The sequence below is a fragment of the Amorphotheca resinae genome, assembly GCF_003019875.1.
Source record: "Amorphotheca resinae ATCC 22711 unplaced genomic scaffold M430scaffold_3, whole genome shotgun sequence".
NCBI lineage: Eukaryota > Fungi > Ascomycota > Leotiomycetes > Helotiales > Amorphothecaceae > Amorphotheca > Amorphotheca resinae.
In genome coordinates, this window is record NW_020194473.1 from 2,148,433 (window position 1) to 2,171,774 (window position 23,342).

General features: G+C 32.1%; 1 protein-coding gene across 1 annotated transcript; it reads right to left on the reverse strand.

Moving 5' to 3' along the window:
• Window positions 1-193: 193 nt before the first annotated feature.
• On the reverse strand, window positions 194-12,634 carry M430DRAFT_40590 (hypothetical protein; the record flags this gene model as incomplete). The annotated part of the gene is made up of 9 exons (XM_024867408.1): window positions 194-349; window positions 504-646; window positions 722-1,359; window positions 1,407-1,497; window positions 1,544-1,661; window positions 1,712-2,194; window positions 2,241-2,504; window positions 2,656-2,905; window positions 12,628-12,634. The coding sequence occupies 9 exons, from the start codon at window positions 12,632-12,634 to the stop codon at window positions 277-279; spliced, it is 2,067 nt and encodes a 688-aa protein (XP_024723455.1). The 3' UTR covers window positions 194-276.
• Between the last annotated feature and the right edge of the window lie 10,708 nt (window positions 12,635-23,342).

The window sequence follows — 23,342 nt, forward strand, 5'->3', positions numbered from 1 at the left end:
CCCTTAATAGACGTTAATATGTAAATAGAGACTTAAGGCACTTTGTACAAGCCGGCTTTATGTAAATGTATTACTTCGTTCGTTTACTGTAAGATTCTTATAACCGAGTCATTTAAATGCCCGAGTCGAGCCAGAGTGAGGTTTGGGAACTAGGGAAGTAGAGAATTTTGAGAATATAGATCATAATGATTAAATCGGCACAGATTCACATTCATGATTGGACATGCTATTACATTTTCTTTAGTTCCATCCGCTCGTTAGATATGAGTTTACGTTTCATGGCAAAGAGAGGAATAGCTCTTTCATCTTTGGGTAGTTGGGCGTGCCCAGACCGGTTGCGGGGTCCCATCTGTGGAAGCGTTAGTTTGATTCTCTCCCCTTTTAAATATAATCCGGTAAAGGTCCTAGTAAGTGGGTTCGTGATACGTTATGAGTGCCAGAATGTTTTGGCAATTCAAGACTTCTCTTGATCAGGGATATGGAGAGATTGGAGCAAAACTTACCCAGGAGCAGCATGGAATCCTTCACTTCCACATCCGACATTGGTACCATTCGTGACATCGTTGAGGACCCAAGGGAAGGCGTAAAAGACCGGATTGACAAAACCAATTGGACCCTTTCCAATAGCGAATCGTTCTTCATTAAGCTACATGATCTCAGGTCAGCTACAGCTATTGCGATTGATGTTGGATGCAGTCAGGAAATCAAAAGATAAACGTACCAAAGTCAGGACCGAAGCAAATAAAGGCGAAGCCAAACTGGTTCCGTACCAGAAATAGTCGTCACCATCGGTGAAGGCGCGGAAATTTGCTCCATTGGCGGAGATATCAGGGAAGCCTCTTCCAATTCTGTTGTATAGACCAGTGGTGGTGTTGAAATCGACGTTGAATTCCGAGTAGTATGGATATTTGAGATCCGCGATTTCAAAGTACCGTTCCACTGCAGCTTTTTGATACCAAGGTTGGGGGAAATAGTTAGAGAATCCTCCTGCGGACGAGAAGTTGGAAGCGGAGCCGCCTAGGTTCACGTGCATGACGCTCTCTGGCGAATAGACAGTTTGGTTGGGGTAGAGCATGGTGCCGCCGACAGAGGTGATGTAGGGGCAGTTTCCAGGATATTGCGGGTTGAATATCTTGCCTTCGGGACCAAGACAGCCATTAGCAGAAGCGCCCTCATCACCTGGGAAGGAGGCAACTCCATAATCTCCAGAGGCAGTCAAGATTGAATGGCCCTGGAGACCCAGCTTCATGAACTCGTTGCATTGGCGCATGGTGTAGTTGAGAGGCAGGTCAGCTTCAGCTTGGCCATACGAGGCACTGATAACATTAGTTGGTTTGTAGATACCGCATTGGAGCTTGCCTGTACAAGTGTAAGTCAATGAAAAATAATATCAAGTGCGGAATTACCTTGATATCCCCCTGGCTGAGGATTAGGATATACTGGGTCAATGGATGGGTCGTCTCCGGTCTCGCCAAAAGTAGTGTAGTTGCAGTACGACTTGGAAATGTTAGTTTTATACAATGGCTATTATGGGAAGGCATACTCCATCGAGGGCATCAAGAAAAGTGTTGAAAAGATTAGTAGTTGCAACTTCTTCTGGCTCATAAATTTGGTCGTCGACCTGGTAAAGTGTAACGGTCTGAGGATAGATCAGAGAGTAGCTACCACATGTTAGCATTTACCCCCGGTAAGAACTTTCTTCTCAACGTACGCCATATCAATGTCAATGTCAGCTTCACCCCCATTCCAAGGGCTGTATGCGGGAACGGAATAGTTCGCTCCGTCAATATTTGCTGGAATGGGGTAGGTGCCTTGAGGAACGTATGGGGCATATTTGGCATAGAACAGATCAAGATCGGATTTGGCAAAATAGTCACCTTGCTCGTAAAGGCCTAAAGAGTTGCCCGGCGTTGCTTTGGTGGCATTGGGGATCTGGTACAAAGCCTTGATGCATGGAGGAGTGATGTTTCTACCGCAGTCTTGCAGCTCAGCAGGAAGTTGACCAGCTCCCGGCGGCTTCCAGCCCCAAGGAAACCCGTTAAATGCTGGAGAGTTGGAGGAAAGACGATTCGGCTTTTTTGCCTGATGTGGGATTGATCGTTTCCTTTGCACAGTCCTCTTGACAACAGGCGTGAGTTTGATTCCAGGAGTGATGTAGTCAATGTGTGGCACCAGGTGCTCCGGGACGTGGTATCTAGCAAATATTAGCGTAGTTCGCATGAGAAAATGCGAGCCTTTACTTGTCAGATCCCACGCGCACTTTGGGACTGTGCTTGTGTTCGTGTTCATAGAACTCCGTGAGTAGCAGACTCTCGGCTTCCTCGGCTGATGCATCGAATGCAATCCAGCCCTTGTTGTCAGAATGCACAATGCGCGAATCGTGGATACCAAAGGAGATGAGCCATTCTTTGACTGCCTTGACAGCATTTTCGGGAGGTGCAAACATGTTGTGCACATCTTCGGCGGACCAATATTGCCCATATTTGGGGGACGAAGGATCCGAACTGCGGTATCACATCAGCTTTAAAGTTCAGTCGTATTCCTGTACTTCGGAATCCACTCCATTTTCAGCACTCTCCTGATGGTTCTACTCATGAAATATGGTTTGTTGGAGTGGACTATTTAACTATATAGGAGACAGGGAGCTTCGCTTACACTTCCATTAGGAAATCATGACCCTTTTCAAGATTGGTCTGGGTCAAGCCAATGCGTATGGGCAACACCGCGTCCGGATCGATGCGCGCACCTTTGACCCAGTCGGATGCTGGGGCATGGCGCTTTTCGTGCAGGACATGCCTGACGGGTGCTGGAGCGGCATGGGAGAGAGCCGCAATGGCCACAACAGCGAATTGTAGGACGAACATCACGACGTTGACGTTGGCGTTGACAATGTGTCGTACCCGCACTCAATGGCGGGGGAGCAAGTCCCTTTTAAGGATTTTGACCCGTACATCACGTAGTCCAGGGGTTGTAGTTTATCCTTATCACTTGTCCATATTGCGGGCGATCGTCGTTTCTCATTATTCTAATTGGTGGATTCCTGAAGCTGTTCCTGCAGCTTATCTCGAGCAGCCAGGCGGTTGGAAGTGGCTTGCGGGTGAGTAGAGGAATATCTCCGTAATGATGATAGCAACAATATAATTCACACCTTGTCTGTTTACTCGCCGCATGAGTTCTCAGTACCGCGAGTGTTTGTTTACCCGGAAACGAGGGACGTTGTGAACTGCCTTTACAGGTAAAGCGCTGTCTTCAATTGGCCAATCAACCGTAGCTGTGGGAGGCTCTAACCATATCAGGCAAGGATCAAGTAGATACCCGAGGGGCCGAGGGCCCAGATCTCTGCCGTGTGAAATACCCTCAAGGGTCTGTCTGTCTGGTTATCGGTTACTTCACACGAGTGCTGTTCCTCCACACCTTTGAACCCCACGATTGGTATTTTACGTACTTTTAACTTTTGGCACGTTTAGAATCCTTGGCGAAAGCCACGCGAGATCAAGGAATCTGTTGCGCTGTTCTGATATTACCGATGTATAAGGCATATGAATCTTGAAGGACTCGGAACACTGCCTTCTCCTAGAACACCTGGTCTAGCGTCAATACGAGGGGGGCTAGGATAGGAAGGAGGCGTTCCCGTCTGGTTCCTGTAATTGTTCCTAGAATTGTAGTTCCGAATCGTGCCCGTTTTTATGTCCTAAACCCGGTATCGATGATGCTGAGGAAGACCATGTTGCCTCTCCTCTATACCCATCTTCGTCGCTATATACGGAACAAGTCAACCTGCGGAGTTCATGATATTTCTCTGGACATCCTCTCGCTACTTAGAAGAATTTACATACTAAATGATAAGTGTGAATATTAGGTGATCAAAGTACAACTAATAGACCTTAGAATAGTCAGCTACCTTTGTATTAGCTAAGATTAGTATAAATGACACCTACTATTAAGGTACATACTTAAATAGGTATTAAATAGTACAAGATTAAGTATAATTAGGGGGGGGGGGTAGATTAAGGAGTGAGGATAGAGTAGGGGGGGGTGGTTCTAGGCTGCGCAATAGGTCCTTATAGGTTAGGTTTTTATATATACGGCCTAACCTATAGGGATCTAACCTATAAGGTAGGTTTTAGTATATAGTTATGCCCTAACCTATGCCCTAACCTATAGGTTACTAAGAACCTAATACATAATTTAAGCCTTAATAATATTACGTAATAACATAATAATTATAGTTTATACTAATCTTTATACTAATTACTTTATAAGGCGTTATTTAATAAATTATATTTAGGAATTTATAAAAAATATATAATAGAATTATAAGTTATAACTTATAACCTTATTATTACTTTATTTTACATTTAACCTGTTAGGTACACTAACACGTAAGACTATAATAGCTTAGAAATTAAGTACAAGGTAACTACGTACTATAACTAAGGTAATAGTAAGCGTTAAAGAGTATAAGAATAAAGAAAAAGAAGGGAAAAAGAGAGAGGTTTAGAGATTAGTCTATAGTTAAAGTAGTAATATACCTTTAAATATACTATAACTATCTATTAACTCTTACCTCTTTTACTTTATAAAAATATACCTAATATTTTAATCTCTTACCTTTACTAAAAGGTTATAGACTATTAGAGTAAGAAGTAATAATATAGATATAATAAATAAACCTTAATAAGACATAAGCCTCTTCTTAAGTAACTCTTTAAAATACTTCTTTATAAGTAAATAGTAGTAAACTTAGTATAACGCTCTAAATATTAATAGAAATCCTTTTCTTAAGTAAGACTAAGTTAAATAAGAGGATTACTTAAGTAAAGGTAAAGTAGTACCTTAAGTAAAAGTAAGACTACCTTATAATACTTAAAAAGAAAGAGGCTTTCTTAATAAACTTATACGAATTTAATAACCTTTTTAAAGTAAAATAGCCTTTCTAGTAAACTTATATTAAAGAAATAAGAAAGAGCTATTATAATACTTTTTTTATTCTACTAAAAAACAAGATATATACTAGTATTATAACCTTTTTATTTAACTAGAAAATAAAGTTTAATACTTATCTAAAGAGTTATTTAATAGATACTAAACGTATTAGCGCTATAGTAGTAGTACTAAAGGATTATATTAAAGAGTACTAAAAGTCTTTTATTTTCTTAAAAAAAGGTAGATTAGTTCTTAATATAACTTAAAAAGAAATAAAGGTATAGCTTCTTTATAGTATTATAGATAAAGGTACTTACTTTCTTAAAGTAGTATTAAAACTCTAAATATTAACTTAAAACTAAAACAAGACTTTTAAGAATTTTCTTTAATAGTATAACTCTTTAGTTATTAAACTTAGCTACGTCTTCTTAAAGATGTTTTATATCTATCTTTTTATTAATTGTTTAAAGCCTAAGTTAAGGGCTTATATAGTAAGTAGTAGAGTTCTAGATACCTTTAAGGTAGTTAAGGTAGTAGTATTAAGAAAGAAAACTCTTATTTAGATAAGGTAATAAGAAGGCTCTTATAAAGCCTTTTTAATACTATACTATACTAGAAGAGGCTCTTCTTATAATCTAAAGACCTTATCTATACTAGTAAATATATAAGAGATATCTAGTAACTAAACTTTAAATATATAAAGAGACTCTTCTAGTATTATAAAAACCTTTTTAGTAAGTAAGGTATAAGACAACTACTACTAATACTAATAGCCTAGCTATTAAGTAAATTTATACTTACTATATAAGTACTTTATATATAGTTAATCTAAGTATACTTATACTTAGTATCTTAATAAGGCTAGTACTTTAGGCGCTAATACTATACTAGTAGTCTACTATATTACGCCTAAACAATAAGAAAAGAGACGACCCTTAATAAGTATTTAAGTAAAGATATATATTAAGGGTAGCTAAGTAGCTATACTAGCCTTACTAGACTTAAGAGTAGAAGTTAACCTTATCTACTTATAACTATTAAGATAAGAGGTACTATAGTAACTTAATAATTATATTATAGTATCTTTATTATTCTAGAAAACAATAATAAGCTTTAGATTATATAATCTATTTATTAAGGCCTAAGATAACTACTTAATAGTAAAGTAGTATTAAAGTAGATTTATTATTACTAATATTAAGGACTTAGATATTATACTTAGATTTCCTTAGCTAAAGGCTATAGACCTAATTGTTTTATAAAAGACCTAGACATTTATATACCTTATATTATCTTTAATAGTCTAGCTATATATAATAAAGAAAGAAATTAGAAAGGTAATAAAAGAAGCTTAATTTATAATTATAGTAATAGTATAACTAATTATAGTTAACCTAGAATCCTTAAGTAAGAAAGAACTATAAAAAGAACTATAAAAAGATAATAAGGCTATAGTAACCTTACTTAGTAAGTACTAATAATTTATAAACGTCTTTTCTAAAAAAAGGGCTAGATTACTACTTATAATTAATAGCCTTACTTATATAATAGACCTTAAAAGAGATATAGTACTACTATATAGCTAAATTTACTTACTTATAAAGGTTAAGCTAAGTATCTTATATAAATATTTAGATAATACTTTAGTAAAAAGATAGATCTATCTAAGTAAGAGCCTTACTAGTACTTTAATACTATTTATTCTAAAGAAAAAAGAAAAGCTATAACTTTATATTAACTACTATACGTTAAATAGTATAACTAAAAAGAACTAAGCCTTTATTCTATTAATTAAAGAGATCCTAAATTAGCTATTATAAGCCTATGTTTATACTAAGCTTAACTTATATAAAGCGTACTATTAAGTTTGTATTAAGGCTAGTAATAAGTAAAAAATAGCTTTTTAGTACTAATATAGCTACTTTAAATACTATATTATACCCTTTAGGCTAGTAAACGTACTAGCGACCTTCTAGTCCTTTATTAATAAAGTACTAGAGAATCTTATTAATAATATTTATATTATATATCTTAATAATATCCTTATTTACTTTATAAATAAAAAAGAGTATATATAGTATATTTATTATGTCTTTAAACGTCTTTAATAACATAACCTTTATACTAACTTCTTAAAGTACAAGTTTAATATAAAGTAAGTAAGGTTTCTAAAATACGTTATTAACTTATAAAGAGTTTGTATTAAACCTAAGTATGTTTTTATAATCTAAGAATAACTTATTTTTATAACTATAAAGAACATTTGTATCTTCTTAAGGTTTACTAGGTTTTATAAGCGCTTTATTAAGAATTATTTAAAGATTACTATATTACTAACAAATCTCTTTTAAGGTAATGTCGCTAGTACTATTATACTAAGTTCTAAAGCCTTAAAGGCCTTTTATAAGCTACGTCTAGTCTTTATAAAGGCCTCTTTCTTACGTTACTATAACTCTAAACTACTTATATATATAAAAACAAATATATCTGTCTATACTATTAGTACTATCCTTTTATAGCTATAAAAAGACTACTAGTACCTTATTACATTTATTTCTAGAAAGCTAAAGAGGCTAGAGCTACGCTATAATACCCTTAACACTAAGTTAATAGCTATTATTAAGGCTTTTAGGTTATAAAGGCCGTACTTAGTATATATATAAAGTTTAGTATTAGTTTTAATAGATTACCTAAACTACTATTACCTTTTTATAAAGCTAAAGTTATTATAATAGTAAGTTAGATAGCTAAAAGAACTTTCTATCTTTAACTTTAAGATTAAATATAAAGAAAGTAGCTAAAACCTTACTAATAAGTTATTATAATAGCCTAACTTATAAGATCTTAATAAGTAATTAGAGGCGTAATAAGCTCTTTTAGTAACTTTTCTTAATAAATTCTAAGTAAATATAGTTACTTTAAAAGCTATTAGTCTTACTATAAGGCTTGTTTAAAACAAAGCTTTTATTTTTTTTATTCTTTTAATTTCTTTTATTTTTTTAATTTCTTTTATTCTTTTTAAAGGTCTAGTAACTTTCTTAACGTATACTGTCTTAGTAGAATCACTTTAGCATAAGAGGCTAGACTTATACTAGCTAGTAGACTAAGGCGATTATAAGTCTTAGAGACCTTATACTTTTATTACTAGAGTATTAAGTTATAAATTAAATACTCTTATACTAGTAAAGAACTTTACTTAAAGTTAGGCTAGTAAGAGTAATAGCTAAGTAATAGTAACGTTAACGTTACTACTATTACTATTAGAAGCCCTTTATAATATATAGTAAAAAGACGCCTTTATTACTAATAAAGAGTAAAAGAAGTAGTAAAGTAGTTAAGGTACTACTAGGTCCTTATAAACGTTTAAAGATAATATACTACTATAGTATTATAGATATATATATATACCTAATAATCTAGGCTTATATAAAGAGTTACTAAAGCTTTTTTATAACGTACTTACTATAAGGTACTAGAAAGTTAGTAAAACAAAGAAAAGGCTTTCTTAATCCTTTTTTTAGCTAAGTCTTAATAAAGATGTCTACTATTATATTTCTACTTATACTATCTATTAAAGAATAAAGGTAAGGACTTATCTACTATATAGTAAGTTAGCCTTACTCTTTATTCTTTCTAAACCTTAGTAAAAGATCTTACTTAACTTTATTATATAGCTACCTTACTCTTATAATATAGTAAGTAAACTATATAATTTAATACTTATTATTATAGACTAATTTATAAAATTTTCCTTATATATTCTAATAACTAATTGTCTTACTAGTAATAGACTAGTGTCTTTTCTAATATACTACGTTATATAATAATTTAGAATTCTAGATAGTATTATCTTAGACTAAAGCTCTTTCTTTATAAGTAAATTCTAAAGTAGTTTTTACTAGTACTTAGTAATATTATAGCGACTTAGTACTACTTATTACTTATAAATAAACAAGTAAATAAAATAGTAAAACTAAGCTATTAAGTATTACCTTTAAACTTACTATAGCTTTATATAAGACGACTAAGTAACTAAGCTAGATCTTACTAAATTTATATATAATACCTTATAGTACTTTATAATAAACGTAATACTATTATATACACTATATAAGTACTAGCTATAAGGTCTTAAAGACATACTTTTAAACTAGTTAAAGCTAGTAAAGGTACTAGTAGCTAATATATAAGTAGAGTAGCTATAAAGTAGTTATAAAGAAATTATTATATTTCTTTAGTATTTCTAAAAAGAGTATAAGAAATATTATTATTATTATTGTTCTTACTACTTATGTCTACTATATGTAGAACCTTTATACTATATAAATCATATAGTAAAACTATACTAAAGCTAGGTAAAAACCTATGTACTACTACTTACGTTTATACTATTATAGCGCTACTAAGGCGCTAGGTCCTTATTACTACCTTACTAGAACTTAACCTTCTAGCCTAGTAATACTAAACATGTTAACAAGATACTAGTAAGGCGCTAGTAAGGTACTAGCTACTAGCTAAGGCTACTCTTCTTCTTATAACTCCTTTACTAGGTAGCGCTTAGCTAGATAGAACTATAGGAATTAGCTAGTAGATAGTAACTAATAGATTAGTATATAAGCGCTCTTACCTTTCTTTATTACTACTATAAAGTTATAGAACGTCTATAGTACTCTTAGGTAGAGTACTTACTATAAGGCCTACTACTATTAATCTAGCTACTAGTAGTTAAGGACTAAGTAAGCTACTATCTCTAGGGCCTTACTATAAAAGTACTAGAAGGTTACTACCTCTAGTACTTTATACTTAAAAAGAAAAGCCTAGAGTCTAACTTTACTAATATAAATCTATATTAAAAGAGAGCTCTTATACTTATAAAACAGTAAGTACTTCTTAAAGGTATCTACTAAAGAAGTAGGTAGCGTAGCTAGAGTAGTACCTTAGTAGTATACTAGTAAGCTATTGTATTAAGACTATTATACCTTTTAGTTCCCTTATAAAGTCTCTTCTAAAAGAGAGTCCTTATACTAGTCCTTTACTTATATAGCTTAGCCTATCTTATACTTAAGTAACGTATAAGGTAGCGCTATAATAGTACTATAGTAACGTCTCTAGCGTTATTAAAGACAGGTTACTACCTTATTATAAATAGACTATATAAGTTTGCCCTTACTTATATATTTAAGACGTTATTTAAAGTCTATTACTTACTTATTAAGGTAGAGGTTAAGTAAAGGTATAACTGTTTTAGACTTAAGGAACTAGACAAGTGTCGCCTAGTACGCCTTTATAATAACATAAAGACATTATAACTACTTTATAGTAAGGTCTTTTACGATCTCCTTAGCTTACTACCTAGAGAGATAGTACTAGACCCTTACGCTATATACTATAGTACTCTAGATTACCTTTATATAGATCTCTCTTATATATAGTAGGCTATATCCTTATATAAACACAATAAGCCTTATAAGCGTAAACTACTAAGTAGTAAACTTTTATTTAATAGCGTTAAGGTAGCCCTTTTATCTAAGCTTCTAATCTATCTAAACCTCTAGAAAGTACGTCTTTTAGACTAGAGGTATAACCTAGCTATTAAGGTAGACAAGTGTCGTTAGTATAGTATAAGTATAAGTAAGGTAAAAGAGCTTACTCTTTTCTAAGGTAAACTCTATCTCTCTTATACACGACTACTAGCTATATGTCTACTACGTCCTTTTAAAGTACTAGTATATCTCTATTATATCTCTACTAAAAGCTAAGAGGTTAAGGTCGTTAGTAAACCTTACTATAATAAGGCTTATATAACCTTATAGTAGCGTATATAAGCTAGTAGTATAAAGAAGAAAGAGGATAAGAAAGAAAGGTAAACCTTATAGTACCTTTATAGTAACTTCTTAAGGTAGTACTATCTCTTTATTAAAGAAGAGACTAGCTATCTAATTAGTAAGAAAGCTATATACCTACTATACGGCCTATATAAAGAACCTTAAGTACTAAAGAGTATAAAGAAGGCATATATAGTTTACTATATTAAAGGCGCCTTTAATGTTAAGTTAAAAGAAGAACGCTATAGCCTTATAGCTCTACGTTATATACGTAGTATTAACTACTATTTTAACTATAAGGTCTATTAAGTACTATAGCTAGTTTCTTATCTACGTTTTTAAGAAAAGCCTTTACGACTTTATAGTATTAGTAAAGTACTAGCTAATTACTAACTTAATTACTTTACTTATTATATTTAAGAGAGATATTAGCCTATAGGCCTTAGTAGTTTATTACTACTTAAGGGTCTTTTTAGGCTTATATAGTACTACTACTTTTACTACTTTAAATTACGTAAGAAAGTACCTTAGCTAAAGGCTTATAGTCGCTATTACTATAAAGAGCTTAGCTAAGAGACGCTTATATACCTTAAGAAAGCCGGTAAGTAGTAGGTTAAGACCTAACGCCTTTTAAGTACTTGTCTTTTAAAGAACGTTAGTAATATCTACCTTTATTATAGTGTCGTTAATAGTAAACTATTAGTACTACTTGTTCTAAAGGTCTAGAATAACGTTACTAAGATTAGTTATTAATTCTAAAAAAAACTGTTAGCCTAACACTATTACTTTATTATAGTAGCTTATAACTAGTACCTTTCTATTAGCGCGCTAAAGAGGTAAGAGTAAGGCCGGTTCTAAGGGCATATAGCTATAAAGCCTAGCCTACCTCTTAAGACTCTATAGTTTTTATTAGTCCTTTAAGGTAGTAATAAAGACACTATACTAGCTCTTAGTTTTTATCTCTTAGATTATATAGAGTTAATAAGTACTAGCCTACTAGAGGTCGCGCTAGTAGAGCTTAGTTAGGGCGGTAGTATATTAATAACGCGCTACTTATACTTACTAGATAGCCTTAAGGACTTTACTATTCTACTAAGGCTTAGTACGCCCTTAGTTAACCTTCTTCCTTAAGGTAGATATGTCTACGATATATATAAGCTAAGAAGTAAGTAAGTTAACTACTTTATTAACCTTATAAAGTATATCTAGCGGCTTTAAAAGAAGGTAGAGCCTCTTAGCCTTAATTATTACTAGTTCTTAGTCTATTAAGGTCTAGCTTTATTCTAGTACCTCTATAGCTCTCTCTTAGCGATCCCTTACTTAAGTAATAACCTTAATTAGCTAGGTATAGTAGTTAGATCTCTTATACCTTAGGTTACCTTAATAAGTATACTAGAGTGTTACTATAACTTACGTATAGTTAATTATTAAGTCTTGTTTATTATATTACTACTATATTAGCTTTTCTTAAGGTATATATAGTAAGAGCTACTATCTATAGGCTAGATAAAGAAAGGTCTTTAATTTAGGGGTAGTCTTACTAGCTCTGTCTTAAAGTAAGTAATAAAGGTTTATATTACTTATAACGATCTATAGCCTCTTTAGGTCTGTCTTAGTAAGCCGCTAGAGAGGGCTAGCCTAGCTTAAGGAGTTAGGAATTAGTAAGTATATTAACTAAATATTATTATTATTGTTCTTACTGCCTATGTCTACTATATGTAAAACCTTTATACTATATAAATCACGTAGTAAAACCGTACTAAAGCCAGGTAAAAACCTACGTACTACTACTTATGTTTATACTATTATAGTGCTACTAGGGCGCTAGGTCTTTATTACTACCTTACTAGAACTTAACCTTCTAGCCTAGTAATACTAAACATACTAACAAGACACTAGTAAGGTACTAGTAGGGCGCTAGCTACTAGCTAAGGCTACTCTCTCTCTTATAACTCTTTTACTAGGTAGCGCTTAGCTAGACAGAACTATAAGAATCGGCCGGTAGATAGTAGCTAACAGATTAGTATATAAGTACTCTTACCTTTCTTTATTACTATTACAAAGTCGCGGAACGTCTATAGCGCTCTTAGGTAGAGCGCTTACTATAAGGCCTGCCGCTATTAATCTAGCTACTAGTAGTTAAGGACTAGGTAAGCCGCTATCTCTAGGGCCTTACTATAAGGGCACTAGAGAGTTACTACCTCTAATACTCTATACTTAAAAAAGAAAGCCTAAAGTCTAACTTTATTAGTATAGATCTATATTAAAAGAGAGCTCTTATACTTATAGAGAAGTAGGTACTTCTTAAGGGCATCTACTAAGGGAGCAGGTAGCGTAGCTAGGACAGCGCCTTAGTAGTATACTAGTAAGCTGTCGTGTTAAGACTATTATACCTTCTAGTTCCCTTATAAGGTCTCTTTTAGAAAAGAGTCTCTATACTAGTTCTTTACTTATACGGCTTAGCCTACCTTATACTTAAGTAACGTATAAGGTAGCGCTATAGTAGCGCTATAGTAGTGTCTTTAGCGTTATTAAAGATAGGCCGCTACTCTATTATAAATAGACTATATAAGTTCTCTCTTACTTATACGTTTAAGACGTTATTTAAAGTCTACTACTTACTTATTAAGATAAAGGTCAAGTAAGGGCGTAGCTATTTTAGACTTAAAGAACTAGACAGGCGTCGCCTAGTACGCCCTTATAACGACATAAAGGTACTATAACTACTTTATAGTAAGGTCCTTTATAATCTCCTTAGCTCGCTACCTAAAAGGGTAGTACTAGACCCTTACGCTATATACTATAGTACTCTAGATTACCTTTATATAGATCTTCCTTACGCGTAGTAGGCTATATCTTTATATAGACGTAGTAAGCCTTATAAGTATAAACTACTAGGTAGTAAACTTTTGTTTAATAGCGTTAAGGTAGCCCTTTTATCTAAGCTTCTAGTCTAACTAAACTCTTAGAAAGCGCGCCTCTTAGACTAGAGGTATAACCCGGCTATTAAGGTAGACAGGCGTTATTAGTATAGTATAGGTATAAGTAAGGTAAAGGAGCTTACTCTTTTCTAAGGCGAACTCTATCTCTCTTATACGCGACTACTAGCTACATGTCTACTACGCCCCTTTAAGGTACTAGCGTGTCTCTATTATATCTTTACTAAAAGCTAAGAGGTTAAGGTCGTTAGTAAACCCTACTATAATAAGGCCTATATAACCTTATAATAGCGTATATAAGCTAGTAGTATAAAGGAGAAAGAGGATAAGAAAGAAGGGCAAACCTTATAGTACCCTTATAGTAACTTCCTAAGGTAGTACTACCTCCTTATTAAAGAAGAGACTAGCTGTCTAATTAGTAAGGAAGCTATATACCTACTATACAGCCTATATAAGGAACCCTAGGTACTAGAGAGTATAGAGAAGACATATGTAATTTACTATATTAAAGGCGCCTTTAATGTTAAGTTAAAAGAGGGACGCTATAGCCTTATAGCTCTATACTATATACGTAGTATCGACTACTATTTTAACTATAAGGTCTGTTAAGTACTATAGCTAGTTCCTTATCTACGTTTCTAGAAAGAGCCCTTACGACTCTATAGCTTTAGTAAAGTATTAGCTAATTACTAACTTAATTACTTTACTTATCGCGTTTAAGAGTAATATCGGCCTATAGGCCCTAGTAGTTTGTTGTTACTTAAGGGTCTTTCTAGGCTTACGTAGTACTACTACCTTTGCTACTTTAAACTACGCGGGTTTTTTTATAATTACCTTTTAAAGTTTAATTTCTTTAGCTTAAAAGGTTAAAACAACTTAGTAACGTTAATAAAGCTATAATATAAGAGCGTTACCTTAAGAAGAGTTATACTTATAAAAATATACTCTTTCTTTAAATTTTTATAATAAACATACTTTACTAATATAGTTACTATACTATTAGGCTATTACTCTTTACTAAAAAGGAATACTTATAGTTATTATCCTTATACTTTAGTAAGGTACCTTATAAGTCTTATAAAGCTATTTAGTTTAAGTATTACTTATAAGCTACTAAACGCTTTATTAGTACTATATTATCGTTAATAGTTTAATAAAGGTTTATTAAAAGTTTATTAAAAAAGTCGTAAGAAAAAAAAGAAGTATAATAGTATTATATTTATATAAGGTAAAAAAAAGAAAAGAAGGTAATAAACTAGTAAAAACAAGTCTTTATATACCTCTTAGTACTATAAGAAATAGACTAAGTAAAGAAAGACAAAAGAAGTATTTTTTTATATTTACTTAAAAAATATAATTATAAGTAATATAGTTTAATCCTTATAGCTACCTACTATTAGTATACTATTAACCTTTTAGTAAAGAGTAATAAAGGATTTCTAAAAGTAGTAAAAGAGTAAGAAATACTAGTATACCTAAGTAATATAGTTTATATTATATATTAAAGGTCTTATAACTATCTAGTAACTTACTAGTACTTTACTATAATATGTCTTTACTAAAAGTAAATATAAGAGGTATACTAAGTAAAGATCTAAAAGTATAATATATAATAGAAATCTTATAGTTTAGCTATATACCTTTACTATACTATAAAGTTACTACTATTCTCTTTTTCTTAATACTACTAGTTATATAGTTATATAGTTATATATTTACTTACTAATTTATTCTTATATATTTATTCTTGTTTTTAGAGAGGTATTAGCTTACCTTAGCCTCTTTATAATCTAATAGCTACTTATAAGCTTTTAAAGATAAAAGCTAAAAAAAAAAGATATTATATTAGGTATACTAATATATAAAATTATAATAGCTTAGAAATTAAGTATAGAGTAACTACGTACTATAACTAAAGTAATAGTAGGTATTAAGAAGTATAAGAATAAAAAGTAAAGAAAGAAAAGAAAAAGGGTTTAGAGATTAGTCTATAGTTAAAGTAGTAATATACCTTTAAATATACTACAACTATTTATTAACTCTTACCTTTTCTACTCTATAGAAATATACCTAACATACTACTATATAGCTAAATCTACCTACTTATAAAGGTTAAGCTAAGTGTTTTATACAAATATTTAGATAACGCTCTAGTAAAAAGATAGATCTGTCTAAGTAAGAGCCTTACTAGTACTTTAATACTATTTGTTCTAAAGAAAGAAGAAAAGCTATAACTTTATATTAACTACTATATATTAAATAGTATAACTAAAAAGAACTAAGCCCTTATTTTATTAATTAAAAAGATCCTTAATTAGCTATTATAAGCCTGTATCTATACTAAGCTTAACCTACGTAAAGCGTACTATTAAGTTTATATTAAGGCTAGTAATAAGTAGAAAATAGCTTTCTAGTACTAATATAGCTACTTTAAATACTATATTATACCTTTTAGGCTAGTAAATATACTAGCGACCTTCTAGTCCTTTATTAATAAAGTACTAAAGAATCTTATTAATAATATTTGTACTTTACTTATATATTAGAGGAAAATTTTTTACGACAGTCGTCTACGCCTCTTACTACCTTAAAAACTTAAAAACAAACAATAGAATTAAAATCAGTATTTTTAGATACCCTCTAGAGTACTAGTAGACTATAGGTAAGCCTATAGTAACGGATAGTAAGTGTACTAGACTCGAACAGAGCTAACACTACCTACTCGCAAGTAGGAGCTAGTACTCTTACACCCTAACTAAGAGCTATAACAAAGAGCTAGAGAGTAGTAGAGGTAGTAAGGACGATAAGACAGAGAAAATCATATAAAGAATTAAAGCCTACGTAATACTAGGTAAGAAGGATAAGGCGTCGCGCCTCTTTTACGACCTTATCGTAATAACAATAGTAGTAGTAAAGCTAAAGGTAGTAAATATAAAGACCCTTCTACATACTTCTAAGACCCCTTCTAACAACAACCTAGTAACGATTAGGCAATTAAGAACGATATTAAAGGAGGCCTTCTAGAGGCTAATAGTAGCGATAGCCCCTTAGGCTACGTACGCGTTAGTAGTAGGCTAGTACCTAACAAGAGTACAAGTAATACTAGAGAGATAGATTAAGGAGCTAAAGATTAGAGTAGATAGACAGATAGAGGACCTAGTACGTTATAGCGCTATTAAAGTAGTAATAGTAGCTAATATAGCGATTAGAGGCGCTAAAGTAGTAGCGACCTACTAGCTCTTTAGTAGTGACACTATCCTTACCTTTAAGGAGGCTATACTAAAGACCGTGATTTAGGATTAGGGCTAGGTATAGAGGGCGTTTAGGCCTATAGCCTAGCTTTATAAGAGTAAGTTTATAGTAATTATAAAGGGCCTACTAGTAGACTAGGTTATATAAGTAGAATTAAGAGCGCTACTAGTAAAGATCTAAGCCTACGTACTATATATTATAAAGGTTAAAGTTAAGCCTGTTAGGGCCTTTATAGTAAAGTTTATAACAATAGTACTATACCTTTAAAGTACTAATATAGCGACACGCTTATATAAATAAGGGCTAATCTAGTAAGCCTAGATCTTTAACTACAAGCTGTATTTAGCTGACCTATAAATCTAAAGATACTTCTAGTACTACTAGTTTAGCTACATTAAGCGGTTCTATAAGAACCAGGCCTAGTATAGCTACTACGTAAGAGCGGCGTACCCTTAAGGTAAAGAGGAGTACTCTTAACTTAATAGTAGAAAGAGATGCGTTAACTATAGTAGACTATATATAGCGTAAGACTATTAGTGTCTTAAGGCCCTTAAGGTAAAGGAGTAGGTATATACTATATATTAGTAGAGACCTAGATAGTTTAAGGTGTTAAAGAGTAGCTTTACTAGCTAAGTACCTAGTGTTACACTAGTGTCCTTATAAGATAGCGACAACAGCTACTAGGTCGTAGTACTTAAGAGACTATAGACAGGTAATAACAAGAAGCCTATAGTAAGGACTCTAGTAAGGTATAGGCGCCTCTTTATTAGGGCGCTAGATATAGTAACGGTTTAGAGCTATAACATTATAAAGATGTTAAGCTAGGGAACTAACTAAGGGTCTAGCGACCCTTTTATAACGTAAGACTTATAGATCCTAGACTCTTAGTAATAAAATTAATAATAGTATACTAGAATACTATAAGAAGGAACGGCCTTACCTTAATAGCGCTTTATAATAGCCGTAAAGCTAATGTTATAGTAATCTAAGAGCTATAGTATAATAAACAGACAAAGATAGTCTACTACCTAGTGTAGGTAAAGTACTAGTAGGTCTATAAAGGTAAAGGCTGTATAGTTATCTACGTTTACAAGTAGTACTTACCTCTTACCTAAGTAGTAAAGACTAGTGTCGACTAGTGTTACGTTACTCTATAAGGTGTTACTGTCTAGTTAATATACTTACTAATTCCTGACTCTCTAGGCTAGACTAGCCCTTTCTAGTGGCTTACTAGAGAGGACCTAAAGGGGCTGTAGATCGTTATAAGTAATATAAACCTTTACTACCTACTCTAGGACAGAGCTAGTAGGACTACCCCTAAATTAGAGACCCTCCTTTGTCTAGCCTACAGGTAGTAGCTCTTACTACGTACACTCTAAGAAGAGCTAACCTAAAAGAGACACGACAAACAGGACTTAACGATTAATTACGCGTAGGCTATAGCGACGCTCTAGTATACTTACTAAGGTAACCTAGGGTATAAGGGATCTAACTACTATACCTAGTTAATTAAGGTTATTACCTAAGTAGAGGATCGCTATAAGAGAGCTATAGAGGTACTAGAATAGAGCTAGACCCTAATAGACTAAGAGCTAGTAGTAATTAAGGCCAGGAGGCTCTACCTCTTCTCTAAGCCGCTAGACATACCTTATAAGGTTAACAAGGCTGTTAACTTGCTTACCTCTTAGCTTGTACGTATTATAGACTTATCTACCTTAAGAAAGAAGGTTAGCTAAGGGCGTACTAAACCCTAGTAGAGTAGTAAGGTCCTTAAGGCTGTCTAGTAGACGTAGGCGGCATGCTATTAATATACTACTACCCTAACTAAACTTTACTAGTACGACCTCTAGTAGGCTAGTACTTACTAACTCTAGACGATCTAAGATATAAAGACTAAGAGCTAGCGTAGTACCCTTACTACTACCTTAAAAGACTAATAGAAACTCTAGAGTCTTAAAAGGTAGGCTAGGCTTTATAGCTACGTACTCTTAGAACCGGCCTTACTCTCTCTTCTTTAAGGCGCTAATAGAGAGGCACTAGCTACGAGCTACTATAATAAAGTAATAGTATTAGGCCGGCGGTTCTTTCTAGAATTAGTAGCTAATCTTAGTAACGTTATTCTAGACCTCTAGAACAAGTAGTACTAGCGGTTTACTATTAACGACACTATAATAAAGGCAGACATTACTAACGTTCTCTAAAAGACAGGTACCTAAAAGGCGCTAAGACCTAACTTACTACTTACTAGCTTTCTTAAGGTATACAGGCGCCCTTTAGCTAAGCTCCTTATAGTAGTAGTAACTATAAGCCTTTAGCTAAGGCACGTCTTAGTATAGTTTAAAGTAGTAAAGGTAGTAGTACTACGTAAGCCTAGAAAGACCCTTAAACAGTAACAAACCGCTAAGGCCTATAGGCTAATATTACTCTTAAGCGCGATAAGTAAAGTAATTAAGTTAGTAATTAGCTAGTACTTTACTAATACTATAAAGTCGTAAGGGCTCTTTCTAGAAACGTAGATAAGAAACCGGCTATAACACTTAACAGACCTTATAGTTAAAATAGTAGTTAACGCTATACATATAGTATAAAGCTATAAGGCTATAGCGTCCCTTTTCTAACTAGATATTAAAGGCGCCTTTAATATAGTAAACTATACACGCCTCTTTTATACTCTCTAATACTTAGGGTTCCTTATATAGGCCGTATAGTAGGTATATAGCTTTCTTACTAATTAGACAGCTAGCCTCTTCTTTAATAAGAAGGTAGCGCTACCTTAAGAAGTTACTATAAAGGTACTATAAGGCTTGTCCTTCTCTTTTATCCTCTTTCTCTTTTATACTACTAGCTTGTACATACTACTATAGAGACATATAGGCCTTATTATAGTAGGGTTTACTAACGACCTTAATCTCTTAGCCTTTAGTAAAGACATAACAGAGATACACTAGTACCTTAAAGGGACGTAGTAGATATATAGCTAGTAGTCGCGTACAAAAGAAATAGAGTTTGTCTTTAAAAAGAGTAAGCTCTTTTACTTTACTTACGCCTACACTATACTAACGACGCCTGTCTACCTTAACAGCTAGGTTATACCCTTAGTCTAAGAGGCCTACTTTCTAAGAGTTTAGATAGATTAGAAGCTTAGATAAAAGGGCTACCTTAACGTTATTAAACAAAAGTTTACTACTTAGTAGTTTACGCTTATAAGGCTTACTATGTCTACGTAAGGATATAGCTTACTACGTGTAAAGGAGATCTATATAAAGGTAATCTAAAGTACTATAGTATATAGTATAAGGGTCTAGTACTACCCCTTTAGGTAGTAAGCTAAGAGGATTATAAAGGACCTTACTATATAGTAGTTATAGTACTTTTACGTCGTTATAAGGGCGTACTAGGCGACTCTTGTCTAGTTCCTTAAGTCTAAAACGACTACGCCTCTACTTAACCTTTACTTTAATAAACAAGTAGTAGACTTTAAACAACGTCTTAAACGTATAAGTAAGGGCAAACTTATATAGTCTATCTATAATAAGGTAGCGACCTGTCTTTAATAGCGCTAGAAACGCCGCTATAGTGCTACTATAGCGCTACCTTATATGTTACTTAAGTATAGAGTAGGCCGTACTATATAGACAAAGGACTAGTATAGGGACTTCCCTTTAAAAGAGACCTTATAAGGGAACTAGAAGGCACGATAGTCTTAACACAATAGCTTACTAGTATACTACTAGGGCGCCGCCCTAGCCGCGCTACCTGTCCCCTTAGTAGATACTCTTAAGAAGTACCTACTCCTTTATAAGTATAAGAGCTCTCTTTTAATATAGATCTGTACTAGTAAAGTTAGACTCTAGGCTTTTTTTTTAAGCGTAAAGTACTAGAGGTAGTAACCCCTTAGTGCCCTTATAGTAAGGCCCTAAAGATAGCGGCTTACCTAATCCTTAACTACTAGTAGCTAGACTAATAATAGTAGGCCTTATAGTAAGCGCTCTACCTAAGAGCGCTATAGACGTTCTATAACTTTATAGTAGTAATAGTAGAAGGTAAGAGCGCTTATATACTAATCTGTTAGCTACTATCTACTAGCTAATTCTTATAGTTCTATTTAGCTAAGCGCTACCTTATAAAAGAGTTATAAGAGAGAGAGTAGCCCTAACTAGTAGCCGGTACCTTACTAGTACCTTACTAGCGTCTTGTTAGTATGTTTAGTATTACTAGGCTAAAAGGTTAAGTTCTAGTAAGGTAGCGATAAAGACCTGGCGCCTTAGTAGCGCCGTAATAGTATAAACGTAAGTAGTAGTACGTAGGTTTTTACCTGGCTTTAGTACGGTTTTACTACGTGATTTATGTAGTATAGAGGTTCTGTATATAGTAGGCATAGGTAGTAAGAACAATAATAATAATAATATTTGTATTATATATCTTAATAATATCTTTATTTACTTTATAAATAAAGAAGAGTATATATAGTATATTTACTATATCTTTAAATATCTTTAATAATATAACTTTTATACTAACCTCTTAAAGTATAAGTTTAATATAAAGTAAGTAAGGTTTCTAAGATACGTTATTAACTTATAAAGAGTTTGTATTAAACCTAAGTATGTCTTTATAATCTAAGAATAGCTTATTCTTATAACTATAAAAGACATTTATATATTCTTAAGGTTTACTAGGTTTTATAAGTACTTTATTAAGAATTATTTAAAGATTACTATACTACTAATAAATCTTCTTTAAGGTAACACTACTAGTACTATTACACTAAGTTCTAAAGCCTTAAAGGCCTTTTATAAGCTACGACTAGTCTTTATAAAGGCCTTTTTCTTACGTTACTATAACCTTAAACTACTTATATATATAAAAACAGATATATTTACTTATACTATTAGTACTATCCTTTTATAGCTATAAAAAGGCCGCTAGTACCTTATTACGTTTATTTTTAAAAAGCTAAAAGGGCTAGAACTATACTATAACACTCTTAACACTAAGTTAATAGCTATTATTAAGGCTTTTAGGTTATAAAGGCTATACTTAGTATATATATAAAGTTTAGTATTAGTTTTAATAAATTACCTAAACTACTATTACCTTTTTATAAAGCTAAAGTTATTATAATAGTAAGCTAGATAGCTAAAAGAACTTTTTGTCTTTAACTTTAAGATTAAATATAAGAAGAGTAGCTAAAACCTTACTAATAAGTTATTATAATAGCTTAACTTATAAGATCTTAATAAGTAATTAAAGGTATAACAAGCTCTTTTAGTAACTTTTCTTAATAAATTCTAAGTAAATATAGTTACTTTAAAAGCTATTAGTCTTACTATAAGGCTTGTTTAAAACAAAGCTTTTATTTCTTTTATTCTTTTAATTTCTTTTATTTCTTTAATTCTTTTTATTTCTTTTAAAGGTCTAGCGACCTTTTTAATATATACTATCTTAGTAGAATTACTCTAGTATAAGAGGCTAGACTTATACTAGCTAGTAGACTAAGGCGATTATAGGTCTTAGAGACCTTATACTTTTATTACTAGAGTATTAAGTCGTAAATTAAACACTCTTATACTAGTAAAGAACTCTACTTAAAGTTAAGCTAGTAAGAGTAATAGCTAAGTAATAGTAACGTTAATGTTACTACTATTACTATTAAAAGCCCTTTATAATATATAGTAAAGAGACGCCTTTATTACTAATAAAGAGTAAAAGAAGTAGTAAGGTAACTAAGATACTACTAGGTCCTTATAGACGTTTAAAGATAATATACTACTATAGTATTATAGACATATATATATACCTAATAATCTAGGCTTATATAAAGAGTTACTAAAGCTTTTTTATAATATACTTACTATAAGGTACTAGAAAGTTAGTAAAACAAAGAAAAGGCTTTCTTAATCCTTTTTTTAGCTAAGTCTTAATAAAGACATCTACTATTATGTTTTTACTTATACTATCTATTAAAGAATAAAGGTAAAGACTTATTTACTATATAGTAAGTTAGCCTTACTCTTTATTCTTTTTAAACCTTAGTAAGAGATCTTACTTAATTTTATTATATAGCTATCTTACTTTTATAACGTAGTAAGTAAACTATATAATTTAATACTTATTATTATAAACTAATTTATAAAATTTTTCTTATATATTCTAATAACTAATTATCTTACTAGTAATAAACTAGTATCTCTTTTAATATACTACGTTATATAATAATTTAGAATTCTAGATAGTATTATCTTAGACTAAAGCTCTTTCTTTATAAGTAAATTCTAGAGTAGTTTTTACTAGTACCTAGTAATATTATAGTAACTTAGTACTATCTATTACTTATAAATAGACAAGTAGATAGAATAGTAAAACTAAGCTATTAAGTATTACCTTTAAACTTACTATA